The sequence below is a fragment of the Schistocerca gregaria genome, chromosome 8 (genome assembly GCF_023897955.1).
Source record: "Schistocerca gregaria isolate iqSchGreg1 chromosome 8, iqSchGreg1.2, whole genome shotgun sequence".
Lineage (NCBI taxonomy): Eukaryota > Metazoa > Arthropoda > Insecta > Orthoptera > Acrididae > Schistocerca > Schistocerca gregaria.
In genome coordinates this window covers 292,903,477-292,917,320 of record NC_064927.1, presented here as the reverse complement: position 1 = coordinate 292,917,320, position 13,844 = coordinate 292,903,477, and the positions used below count along the sequence as shown (strand labels likewise).

The following is a 13,844-nucleotide window of genomic DNA, read 5'->3' as shown; positions in this document are numbered from 1 at the left end:
GGAATTGCTGTACTTCGCCAGGCAAAAGGAGGTTCGACAAGGCGTGTATCCCATGGTTTGTCCATCTCAGTGTGTGAGCGATAGATACGGATATCCTTAAATTCCTTACGTGACGCTGGTAGTAAAAAACTTTGTTAACGGATATTCAGCATTTCCAGTATATTGTCCTGCGAACCAAACAAATTTTTGACCGTTCCTGTTGCCCTTCTTTCTATAATGCCAATATCGTCCGTTGGTTGTTTTTGGTTTCGTCTCCCACGCACTTGAGCAGTATTCTAGGATTGGTTTCACGAGTGTTTAGCAAGAACTCGCTTCATGAACTGCAGTTACCCAGTATCCTACAAATGAACCTAAGATGGCCATCAGCTGTACCAACGACTGAGCCTAGTGGTCATTCCAGTAGTTGTTTGAGTTTATCATCTCCAGTTGCGACTTGTTTGTTTCATGTATCGTTTACCCTTGGTGCTACGTTTACTTCCAGTTACGTATCTAATGTCTCGCCGAGTGCAGGCTAAACCTTAACATCGACTTGCTTCCAGATGTGTGCGGCTATGATGCTGCTGGCGGTGGCCGCCATGTGCGAGAGAGCGCTGGCTGGAGGGTACGCCCACTCCTACGCCCACCAGACTGGGCCCGTGGTGGGTCCCGCCCACGCCGTCAGCGTCGGAGGGTACGGCGGACACGGCGGCTACGGCGGACACGGCGGCTACGGCGGCCACGGCCACGGACACAGCGTGGACTATGTCGTAAGTCTCTAAGACATGCTCACAGAGATGGTGCAGTATCTCATCAGCGGTTCTGTTCATGTCTGGAAAATAAGAAACAGGGCATTATGCTCCACATTCAGCGCACAGGGACCGACTCTGAATCTGACATCGTGACAAATAAAAACACCTACAGCCGTCCTTATGATTTTATTTTATTTTGTCGCTCCCAGTTTCAACCCTTCAGTGCGTCATCTTCAGGCAGTTTTTGATGCGTTACAGGATGATATAATCCCCATGCAGAACACACCAGTTGCCAGCATTACTGGATACGCAGATAATGTGTCAGCACTCCAACCATCAACTGCCAACTGGCTCGAGAACCATTCAAATGCGACATCCTAAGATATGTCTCAGCGAATACTGAATATGAAAGGTGGTGTAAGGCAACGGGTGCCACATGGTACTGCGTTTAACCTACTGATTTTCTTGAAATATATAGGGTGTGGATATATTTCTATTGGGTACTGAGGACAGTGTACTGAATAGCATTATATTGTTATTTACTTCATTTGCAGACCAGTTCTTATAGCTATTAGGAGAAGTATGTTTTGAGGTTGGCTAGTACATCCAAGCACACGTGTCAGTGCTTATTTTCCCCTAGGCAGCAGGTCAGCTGTTGAAGTATGCATGCGGGGAATAAAATGATTAGTCTATTCTTATAGGTTTAATCCACTTAGTGGAGCCGTTACGACGGTTCAGAGAACATCGAGTAGTAACTTTGAAACTTCTAAATAAATTTTTCTTAAATTGCTTGATGCAACTGAACCCTCTTAAAGTGCTGAGTGAAAGTGAATGCAAGGGAACCTGCTTAAACTGCTGAGTGAAACTGAACGTACTGTTTTTATCATTTCATATCTGACCTACAGAATTATTCCTGACAAATACAACTCAAACGCAATCTGGCTGCTCAAATAATTAACACTAAAGAATGGCCCTGAATTAGAAGAAATCCTAACAATAACCTATACATTTCGTAAGACACTTACCTCACAGAAAGTCTTCATTACACGAAGTACAGCGATACAGCAAGCACCAGCGCTGTCAGAATTATTAATGCAGTCTATCGCGCTGCCAACATACACACATATAAACAGGCTACTTACAACTTACATGACGTGTTTGCAGGAAGGCTGTTAGACGCAGACAAAAATCAACTAACACAGTGAAGTGTTTGCATATTAAGGTTCCAGTGATCATAATATCTGCACATGTACCCCTAAGTGTCAATGACCTGCTGCTAGACGTAGTATATATATATATTACATTCATTCAGTTATTCATGCATTCAAGCATCGCATGCTTTCAGTTCAACCACGAAAGAGAACCCTTTTAGATGTCGACGAATGTACTTAATTTTAGTTCCTGTAGTCTCTGCTTCTCACTCAATTTTCTCGTGTTTTTAATTTATAGTCAAATTTTAGTAATTATGTAACACGCCTTTCAGTGCTTCTGTTTACTGCATTTGTTCTGTTGAATTAAGTACTAATGCATCTATATTTATGTTCGTGATCTTTGAGTGTGATAACTTTAACACAAGCATCTCGAATTTTCCAGTATAACTTTTCATCGATTTTCTGTGTCACTATAGGCGTACCCGAAGTACGAGTTCGAGTACGGAGTGTCTGACGGGCACACAGGGGACCACCACTCCCAGAAGGAGCACCGCGACGGAGACGTGGTGACGGGCGAGTACTCGCTCAAGGAGGCGGACGGCAGCGTGCGCACCGTCAAGTACCACGCAGACAAGTCCGGCTTCCACCCCGTCGTGCACCACTCCCATCATGGTGAGTGCTTCTCGTGTCGTGGCTATGAAGTTGAAGTGTTTGAGCAGCGCCCCCCCCCCCCCCCCAAAAAAAAGAAAAACCAATGGTCATAATGCCGTGCACCCCTTCCCAAGCAACCATACGGACGACAGCAACAGAGCAGCGGGAATTTTGTTACGTAAAATGCGAAGTGATGTTTCTTGTCCTTGGAAATGTTGGAACGGAACGTCTAAGTTTGATGCTGCCTCCAGAAATTTTTGAAATAAAGAGAATCACATCTCGTATACACAAACACAAACAGGCACGCGAACGCTCCCCTCCCCCCCCCCCCGCCCCCCCCCCCCTCACACAGACACACGCACACAAACCACACAACCCACCACACAAGTACAAGCACGCACGCACATACTGTTCCTGGCCTCGATGAAGTGGTATATACCTATTGTTGCTGCAGCTTTGAGACTTAAAAAAGAGTGTGTTTCAAAAGGTTTCATTCCTTTCCGCAAGTTTACATCTTCCACATGAACGAAGATAGTAACTCGTGGTAAATTTTTAATTGTGTAAGGGACAACAAAGTTTCTGTTTTTTTTTTTTTTAATAACCCCTTCCATTTGATAAGGGAATAGGTTTTAGATGGAAGCCTTACAACCTTTCGGTACTTTTAACGCTCAATGTTCCCTCCAACTAGCCGACTGGCGCCTTGGAATGGTAATACATTACTGGCCATTAAAATTGTTACAGCAAGAAGAAATGCTGATGATAAACGAGTATTCATTGGACCAATATATTATACAAGAACTGACATGTGATTACATTTTCACGCAATTTGGGTGCATTAGATCCTGAGATGAGAAATCAGGACTCACACATCTGGCCGTAATAACGGCCTTGATACGCCTGGGCATTGAGTCAAACAGAGCTCGGATGGCGTGTACAGGTACAGCTGCCCATGCAGCTTCAACACGATACCACAGTTCATCAAGAGTAATGGCTGGCGTATTGTGACGAGCCAGTTGCTCGGCCACCATTGACCAGACGTTTTCAGTTGATGAGAGATCTGGAGAATGTGCTGGCCAGACCAGCAGTCGAACGTTTTCTGTATCCAGAAAGGCCCGTACAGGACCTGCAACATGCGGTAGTGCATTATCCTGCTGAAATGTAGGGTTTCGCAGGGGTTTGAATGAAGGGTAGAGCCACGGGTCGTAACACATCTGAAATGTAACGTCCACTGTTCAAAGTGCCGTCAATGCGAACAAGAGGTGACCGAGACGTATAACCAATGGTACCCCATACCAGCACGCCGGGTGATACGCCAGTATGGCAATGACGAATACACGCTTCCAATGTGCGTTCACCGCGATGCCGCCAAACACGGATGTGACCATCAAGATGTCGTAAACAGAACCTGGATGACGTTATGCCATTCGTGCACCCAGATTCGTCGTTGAGTACACCATCGCAGGCGCTCCTGTCTATGATGCAACGTCAAGGGTAACAGCAGCCATGGTCTCAGAGCTGCTGCAAACGTCGTCGAACTGTTCGTGCAAGTGGTTGTTGTCTTGCAAACGTTCCCCTCTGTTGATTTAGGGATCGAGACGTGGCTGCGCGATCCGTTACAGCCATCCGGATAAGATGCCTGTCATCTCGACTGCTAGTGATACGAGGCCGTTGGGATCCAGCACGGCGTTCTGTATTACCCTCGTGAACCCACCGATTCCATATTCTGCTAACAGTCATTGGATCTCGACCATCGCCACCAGCAATGTCGCGATACGATAAACGGCAATCGCGATAGGCTACAATCCGACCTTTATCAAAGTCGAAAACGTGATGGTACGCATTTCTCCTCCTTTCACGAGGCATCACAACAGCGTTTTACCAGGCAACGCCTGTCAACTACTGTTTGTGTATGAGAAATCGGTTGGAAACTTTCCTCATGTCAGCACATTGTAGGTGTTGCCACCGGCGCCAGTCTTGTGTGAATGCTTTGACAAGCTAATCATTTGTATATCACATCATGTTCTTCCTGTCGGTTAAATTTCGCGTCTGTTGCACGTGATCTTCGTGGTGTAGCAATTTTAATAGCCAGCAGTGTAACAAATGGACAAGATAGCAAATGTCAGTGTACGATAACAGACAGAAAGCAACAGAATTGAAAACAGCATTTAGACCGTTAAACACAAATGAAATCTGACCAGTTAAAGCACGGGAGATGCACAAGCCTACTTGATTGAAACTTTAAAACATTTAAAATTACAGCACAAAAGAAACAAGATAATTACAGCCGAGTCCGGTTAATTGTATTCTGCTTTGGCACTCACGAAAACAACATATCTTAAGAACAACAAACAACAGTTATTTCGAAATGACTCCTCAGCTGAGGCAATAATGATCGAAATTCGAAAACACAAATTAAACTGTTATCATTTGACTCAGAGAAGTATTAGTACGTGCATTCACTCAGAACAAATGACACGGAAAAACACAAACACAAGATGTCTGCAATGGTTCAAATGGCTCTGAGCGCTATGGGACTTAACATCTGTGGTCATCAGTCCCCTAGAACTTAGAACTACTTAAACCTAATTAATCTAAGGACATCACACACATAAATGCCCAAGACAGGATTCGAACCTGCGACCGTTGCGGTCGCGCGGTTCCAGGTTGAAGCTCCTAGAACCGCTCGGCCACACCGGCCGGCTGTCTGCAATGGCTGACAGTAGTAAGTTAAAGTGCAATGCCAATCTCTGGTATGGTCCGAAGCGACGATGTTTAATGTAAGGTTCCCACGTGACCGTCCCAGAATGAAGGTTTCATAGCCTTTGGTGTCGTGTGCAGTGTTGATGCATGAGGGCTCACTTCTTTCTTAAGGCACTTCTCCAATGAACTGCCTGGCCTGGGCTGTAACACACCAGAAACAAAGGCCGCAAGTAGATGCCTCCAGTTCGGCCACAATAGGAAGGTAGGAGAGACCAAGTACGACATCCAACTCTTGAGCGGAGACACTGTGCGCCACACATGGCTGCCTCGTGGGCACGACTGCATCGCTGGAGTCGGCATACCCCTCCTCCCTCCCGCCCCATACGACTCCCCCTGTCCATGGAACGTAAATACATACTAGCTAGGCTAGCAAAAGTACAGTCACACACACATTATCGATCTCGCGCATTTGCAGTGGTCACTCTTACTTCTGCCTTTGTAAATGGGTGGTCAGCGTGTATGACTGTCATACGGAGGAACCGAGTTTAATCCCGATTAATGCCAGGAGCTTTTCCTGGGTGTGGCAAGCCAACCACCGCTAGGAGAGCGGTATGCTAGTCCACGCCGTTCCATACAACACCCAAATGACGCAATATGGCTGAGGATGAGACGGCGATCGGCTGGCATCTAGTGGTCCCCATGCCCTGATTGCAGAGTTTCAGCCTGCCTGAAAATAAGAAACTAGGTCTGTATAGAGTTCATTATGGACTTACATTTAATAATTTCAGCGATGTGGAAACATGTAAGGTGAAGCGATAAACTGTTTATCAGCTCTTAGATAATAACTATTGAATTGCACAACTGAATGGAACGAGGTCTTGTACGGAAAGTGTGCTGATCTTCTCTCTCCTGGAGGTGCATCTGAATTAGAATTTTGTTAGTAGACTCAAGTGGGAGAGTGATACCCTGAGTGCTCTAATTGCTAGTATCGTTTGCTAGTGACCTGGAGGTGTCGGGTCGGTTCTCTATGACCACATCGAACTTGTCTGAGAAGAGAAGGTTCGGAGTGGTGTCTACTCATCCAAATTTTTCTTGAGAAAATGAGTAACTCCAGAAAGGTCGTCGAGCAGGAAGACATATTGCAGGTTGTAAGCCTCACATTTATTTGTTTACTTTAACTCCAGAGTGATCAAAAATTGTTGTAACTCAACACTTCTTCTCGCCCTTTTTTTAGTATCTAATAAACGTCATGGGATAATAGCTACGAATATGAATTCATTAGCTATTCAACATGTTTGTTTGCTCTAAATAATATGCAATTGGAGTCGTTTGGTCCACTTGAGCGAGTTTCCTCTCGATTAAGAGCAGAAATTTGTGTGTATATTATTAAAATAGATACAGTGTTCATTCATATATGTAGTTGCAGCAAACCTAAAGCATTCCAAACACTAAGACTAACATCAAGTTAAAAATTATGCATTCGCAGCCTCCAAAAATTTTGTTGAGAGAAACATGGGACGTAGTAGGCTGTAATATTCTGCATTAATTGTATGATTAGCCGATTTCGACGTTTGTTATTTTCAAGTACATGTGGATAAACGTAATGTGATTTATAATATTTGACGTGGCATACAACGTATCTAATACAGAATATCTGAAAGTGGGAGAAAATGCTGTTAACGACTTACAACTCGGTGCTGATACTGTTAAAGGATGTCATAATTTTAAGTACCTGGGAGTGACACTGTCGTCCAATGGTAAAAGTATGGATGATAAAACAATAAAATTGGCCAGGGCAAGCGAGCCATAAAACAACTAAATGGCATTCTCTGGAACAAAATCATAACTCTGGCAGAAAGATCGCCTGCTGGCTGTTGAGATGGATTTCTGGAGACGGAGTTGTGTGTATTCCAAGCTTGATCATATTAGAAATGATAGGATCAGAGAGCTTATGAATGTCGAAAGCACAATCCTAGACTACATAGAAAGGAAGCGCCTACTCTGGTATGGACACTTACAGCGTATGCCAGATACAGGATGGCCAAAACGTGTATGGCAGTGGACTCCACATCAAAGAAGAAAGCACGGTAGACATGCGAGATGCCGGAAAGACGACGTCAACGAGCAATGGCGGCGAGAGGTCTTAGTAACTCAAATTACTGTTCCACATGTGAAGCAAAATTTGACGTGGTCCATGATTTTTATCCACATATGATTTTCTATATGATTAATCATACGACTGTTATCCACATGTGCTTGAAAATGACATAAAGGTCGAAATCGGTCAACGGCAGATTTAGTAAAGAATATTACAGCCTAGAGGGCCATGTTTTGCCTTAGAAAATAAGTTAATAGTGCAAATAAAATTTTTAAGATATCGTGTTGTTATTGACAATGGTCATAGCTCCATACAAGAGTTAGGGTCATGCGTCCAGATAGCTACTTATGCAAATGTTACCTTTGCTATATCACACAGTTTTAAATGGTAAATTAGAATATTTATGTGTGTCTTCAGGATATGGTGGCGGAGCTGGCGCTGGGGACGGAGGCTCTGATCATGGTCACGGTTGGTATTACTGAAGACTCATGACCTGATTCAGGCACAAACGTCATTCTGGCCAATAGAAAATCTGCGCTGTTTCCGGCTGACTTATTCTTGCCCGTTATGTATTCATATGGATTTTGGATAAGCTGCTGCCTTCGTTAGTTTACTTGGGCACATCCACATATCTGCTCGTGCAAGTCTGTGCCCAATGATGGCCTCACAATGCATATTCTGAAACTTTTCTCTCTTTAGTTTCCAGCAAGAATATTGCTCTTCAGATTTTTCACTTTCATGATTAAGTACAAATGCATTAGCTACTCTAAATACACACGATATTATTCTTACCAAAACAGTGCGACATCTGTTTTGTATCTACTGCCTGGTACAGCAGAATATGACGTGTGTGGTCTCTTACATTTTGTGGTTGTATATATCATAAGTTATTAATTTTGTAATATTTATATTGTTTTTATTGTATTTAAGATACACAAAGGCATAATTAATAAAAAGCTGTCACAGAAGAGAACACAACTGTTTACAAATACATTTTACACACAATCTCATAACCCATACAAAACGAATTGGGTATAAAAGCACTGATTATGAACGAAATTTCTATAACCAGAATTTGAACAACAAGGGGAGGAGTCCAACAGGGATAATATCAAGAAAATTACGGAAGGGCACTGTGTGCTGCTGCTGTTGTTGGTCTATCTATTGAGCTTATAAGCCACCATGCTGTTCAGTCATTTGGCCCCATCTTCGCCGTCTCCCTTCATTTAGTTGTCTTCAACAAAAAGACAGCACTGCACAATAACTCATCATCCACCTTCCTTATCATTGTCATCAATAGCACGAAAATGAAGTTATGCTTTAAGGATTAAAAGACTTCATGGTTCCACTGAGACTTTCTTATTAAATAAAGTGGTTTAATTAGTTTCATGATACATGGGTCATTTGCATGATAAACCGTAATAATGTGGAATGAGTCATTTTATTCACATCACGTATTTTTTGTTAATAGGGCTAGATGTTGACCGTTTACAAGCTTTTTTTTAGTATACAGATAAGAGTTAATATACTTTTTCCATATAATAGGAGTTATAAAAGAGAAATTTTATCAGTTTGTTTTCAAATTTTGCTTTGCTGTCTGTCATACATTTTGTACCACTGGATAAAACTAAACTAAACTCCGTCCGAACAGCTGTTGGAAGACACTAACGGTACTGACCGACTGCCCTGTCATCCTCAGCCTATGGGGGTCACTGGATGCGGATATGGAGAGGCATGTGGTCAGCACACCACTCTCCTGGCCGTTATGTTTTCGTGACTAGAGCCACTGCTTCTCAGTCAAGTAGCTCCTCAATTGGCCCCACAATGCCTAAGTTCATCCCGTTTGCCAACAGCGCTCGGCAGACCAGACAGTGACCCATCCAAGTGGTAGCCAAGCCCGACAGCGCTTAACTTTGATAATCTGATGGGACCTGTGTTACCACTGCGGCAAGGCCGTTAGCATACTACCTGTGTTACCACTGCGGCAAGGCCGTTAGCATACTACTGGATAGGGGATTGAAGATTTTGGTTGTAACATTGTGCATCCCATTTTGTGATAAATACAACCTTAAGGGGGAGTAATGAATGTCACTTTTCCTTCTGTTAATATAATTATGTTATTAGATCCGTCGTTCTGAACACACATCATTGTTTCTTTTGAACTGCAGTGGGTTGCCTACAATAAAAATTATGAGGGAATAAATACACTGTGAAGCAGCAATCAAAGTACTTAACTCCTTAAACAGATGTCTACGAGATGGTTGTGGATGTGCACCACATATTACAGCACTTTTTTACGCAAAGAAGCCTTTCTTTCGTAAAGATAAATTATCCCAAACCGCTATTCTACTATATGATGTTACTTAATGAAAAACATACAAAAGTGTTAGCCCTAGGATTTACAATGATTCTAAGAGCAAATGAGGCTGAATAAGTTGTTTTGGGAGTTTCAAAATGTGCTTTTCCATTTTAGTTTCTTATCAATATGGACACCTCAGAAATTTGAATATTCCAATTTGTCTATTTCCTCGCCATGTTTTACACTCATCAGTAGTGTAGTAAGATATAAAGAACTGAATATGTTGCCTCTTTTAAAAGTGAGAGTGAGACCATTCGCAGGAAATCAGTCATTGACACTTCTATGAGCATTCTTTATGATTTCTTCTGTTGCTATATGCATACTTTGATTGATTACAATACTAGTGCTATACGCAAAAAGAACTAATTCTTCCTGTTGTATATTAGACAGTAAATCGTTTACAAGTATGAGGGTAATAGCGGACATTAGATTGATCCTTGTGGACCCCCATATGCGATTTCTCTCCATTCAGAAGACTCTCCCCACATTACATTGGCTGAATTACTAAGTAGATCTTTCTGCATTCTTTGAGTTAGGCAGGACATTATTCATTGTTCGGCTATAACATAAGTCCGATAAATCCTCAGTTTTTACAGGCGACTATAGTGATTGCACAGTTAAATGCGTTGGATGTATCGCAGAAAATACCAACTGGTGCTATTTTGTTAATGAACGTTTATAAAATTTGGTGAGTGAACCTGTGCATGGCATTCTCACTAGAACAACTCTTCTGAAATCCTAACTGTGATTTTCTGAGGATATTATTATTGCTCAAATACGATACAGTTCTAGAATACCTCACCTTCTCAAAAATTTTGGAAAATGATGTCAGCAGTGAAACACGTTAATATTTATTGACGTCTCGCCTATCACCTGTCTTATGGAGGTGTTTATCAACCTCTCTGGAAAAATGCCTCGAGACAGTGATGCATTACATATTTCAGATTCAGACGGGGCTTATTGTATGGGAACAAATCTTTGGCATTCTGTTGGAAACACCATCAACGCCAGATGAGATTCTACTTCTTAAAGAATATAGTTTTCTTAATTTCAGAAGGAGAAGTTGGTGAGACATTCATACTACTGAATTTTATAAGAGTTGATTTTTCAACATACTGCTGTGATTTCGTCTTGAACTGTTTGTCCCTATATTTTCTACTATATTTAATAAACAATTATTAAACATGTGTGCTACCTGTGATTTATCATTTATAGCCTTTCCAAGTAATTCAGAAGTGATGTTATTCTGTTCTGTGCCTGATTGTCATGTTGCCACAAATGACCAATTTCAGAAACATGGTCAATATTAACTGTCATATATAAGTATGCTCAAATGTATGCTAAGTCCACATTATGCTGAGTCGACTAGAAATTGAGGAAAGATCATTTACAAACCAACATTATTATTCACAAAATATGGGGTCCAAAGTTAATACTGTTCGAGTTATTAACGTTTTCGTTTTTTCCTGCTTTCGCTAGGAAGTCCATTATTCCGTGTAGTCAGGGGACGGAGGTCGGTGATCGAACGGTCAAGGCGTTAAGCTATCAGACTGCTGTTGAATTCTTGGTTGTGGTTGATTGAAAAATTTTTCAGCGTATCTAATTATGGTCTGATAATGGGAATACGTTTATCTGCCTTTTTTAAAGTAAAACATAGGAGGTATGACTAATAACCAAATAAATACATGTAACGTATGGACAGTTATTTTTATCATGATACATGACGTGTTGCGACAGGACTTTCCTAGATGATGATGCTCAACCGACCTGCACCGTGAAAGTGATACCATTGAATGTGCCTCTCTTTATCAAATGTGTGACGTTTACTTTTTCCGACAGGTGCAGAATTTCATCGAATGCCTTTAAAATCGTGCGACATCATAACAGAGAATTAAAAGATAGGGTGGATGGTATCAAACCTCACACGTTGGCACATAACCAGCTGTTTGCACCTGACTTTCAGTGTATGCTTATATATGTTTAGTAAGTATCCAGATTGGGTACTCATCGAAACTGGTACCTGATAGACCTGGTTCTAGCAATGTGAGTCAGATATGTTATCCACTAACAGTGCACCGGAAAACATGTCAGTGGGGCGACATTTTGTTCGTGTGTTGCGCTTGGTGTGAGGAATATTTATAATTGATCCTTTTCTATCGTAACTTTCAACCCACTGTTTGCAAGAACGCTGATAAGTAGATGATCAGTTAGGTTTACACAATAATATACTTTAGGTCAATTTTTGAAAAAGAACGGAAATGCTTTCTGTGTGGGTTAGGTCTATTTTCGTGCTACGTATCTCGATGAAAATAACTGTCAAGACATTATATATACTTACTTCAGATTAATTACACTTCTCGATGTGTGTTGCAAAGAAAAGTATTCAGATTATTAGAATATTGTCTGATACACTGAAAAAAATATCGAGTGAATAAAAGGTACTACCAAAAATCGAAAACAGACCAGCAGTTTGGTAGTCTAATTCCCCGACTGCTCGACCGGCGAACTCGATCCGCTATACGCCTAGAATGAGAGTACCCTAGCTACAGCACGAAAATACAAAAACATTAATAATTCCCACTTTATTAACTTTGGACTGCATATTATGTTAATAAAATGTTTGTTTGTAGACGATCTTTCGAGGCAGAACACTGAAAATACGATTTTTCATCGTTAACTTTGACCTCGATTTTTTCAAAAACTAGGGAGAGTCTAGTAAAAAACCGAAACAGTGTCTCTTTACTTTCAGTGTAGATCGTTCTTGAAAAACTTGATCAAAATGAGCAACCCACATGTCAGACCCTCCTTTCGGACGACCCTCATATCAGACCCTCTCCTTGTAAGCGTGAACTCGTGTGCATTGCCGTCAAGTGAACATGGTATAGATCCCGTGCCCCAGGTGGAGCACTAAGGAGGTGATTGCTTAGCTACACAGGCACAGAAATTACATCACATTTTCAATATCATATCGGAGCACCATATGTATCAATTTTACTCCACTGAAAGTCAAATCCTAGAGGAGGAGGGGGGATAATCGGCCAAAACGCCTCCCCCGTCCCCTTTTTATTAAGCTTTGCTGGCTTTACAATGTATAAAAGGAACACCAGCGTTCACCTGACTAACATGAACCCCATGGAGTTTATTGGTTACTAACTTTTGAACTAGGAATTTATCCAAGATGGATATGTTAAGAATCAGACAATGTCCAACAAAATGCGTCAATAGCTTTGCAAAGAAATTGACTGCTCTCTTGTTCTGTGCCCAAAAATTCTTTAAAAATATGTGATCCTCCATCCAGTTAGGCTTCCTATGCTTGTTATATGTGCAGGCCCACCCTGTGTGCAAAAAGAATGTTATTAACCGTCTTATTGCAGTTGCTTTTAATGGAGTCAGAATCAGTTTCTCAGAGATGTGGCCACTGATGGGCGAAATTCTGGATATTGGAGAGATAATTTGGCATGCAAGCATTAATTGTGCAGGTGTGGTCTCATATGCCGCATACACAGTAGAACTGAAAGCAAAATTAAGCCAGTTGATGCATTTGTTCCAGTCAGTAAGAGATTGGTCATGAGAAATAATCAGTGCTGATTTAAGGTTTGCATTAACATGTTGAGTGAATGACGGTTGAGGTATTCCTAAATTCTCTAGAAATATAGGTGGACAGTTTATCACTGGAAGGTGCAAAGTAAGAAAGTGTTTTATCAAGATGCTGAATTTCAAACCAATAATCTTCTATTTGAGGGAAGTCATACGAACTAGGTGAAAGCATCTACAACAACACAAATAATATCTGGGATTGGGCTTGGTAGGGTGACAATTCTGAAATTCCTTTACTAACTTCCTAACGTCTGAATAAAGGGATGACCAAGTACGGTATTCGTTCATCTTCATTATGGTCTTAAAAGTACCAACTGCCCAAAACCAGAAATATTGAAGGTATTTAAGTACAGCCAAGATTAGTTCTTTGGGGAGGCAAATCCTTAACTTCTCGTTTTAGCGGGTACGATAACATAGGAGAGCTCTGTATGGATGATACCCAGTTACTAATTTTCCAGTAAAGAACTGATCCTTAATACTCTTGAGCCCATGATCTTGATCCTACAGTTTCTTTAAATTCCCGAAAAGGGATGAACTCTCGGTTCCTACAGCTGCCCTAC

At 41.6% G+C, this 13,844-nt stretch overlaps 1 protein-coding gene and 1 long non-coding RNA gene across 2 annotated transcripts in view; one reads left to right on the top strand and one right to left on the bottom strand.

Annotated features, from left to right (window-relative positions):
• The window catches only part of LOC126285395 (cuticle protein 7-like), a 35,684-nt gene extending 27,383 nt beyond the window's left edge, over positions 1–8,301 (top strand). Inside the window, exons 2-4 of the mRNA XM_049984740.1 lie at positions 540–746; positions 2,356–2,551; positions 7,746–8,301. Coding sequence (XP_049840697.1) covers positions 540–746; positions 2,356–2,551; positions 7,746–7,810 — 468 coding nt within the window. The 3' untranslated portion in view covers positions 7,811–8,301. The remainder of the gene's footprint in view (positions 1–539; positions 747–2,355; positions 2,552–7,745) is intronic.
• On the bottom strand, positions 8,084–9,435 carry LOC126285401 (uncharacterized). The gene is made up of 2 exons (XR_007551640.1): positions 9,334–9,435; positions 8,084–9,296 (listed from the first exon to the last, which is right to left on the bottom strand). It is a non-coding gene; the product is annotated as an uncharacterized LOC126285401 (long non-coding RNA).
• Positions 9,436–13,844: the final 4,409 nt, after the last annotated feature.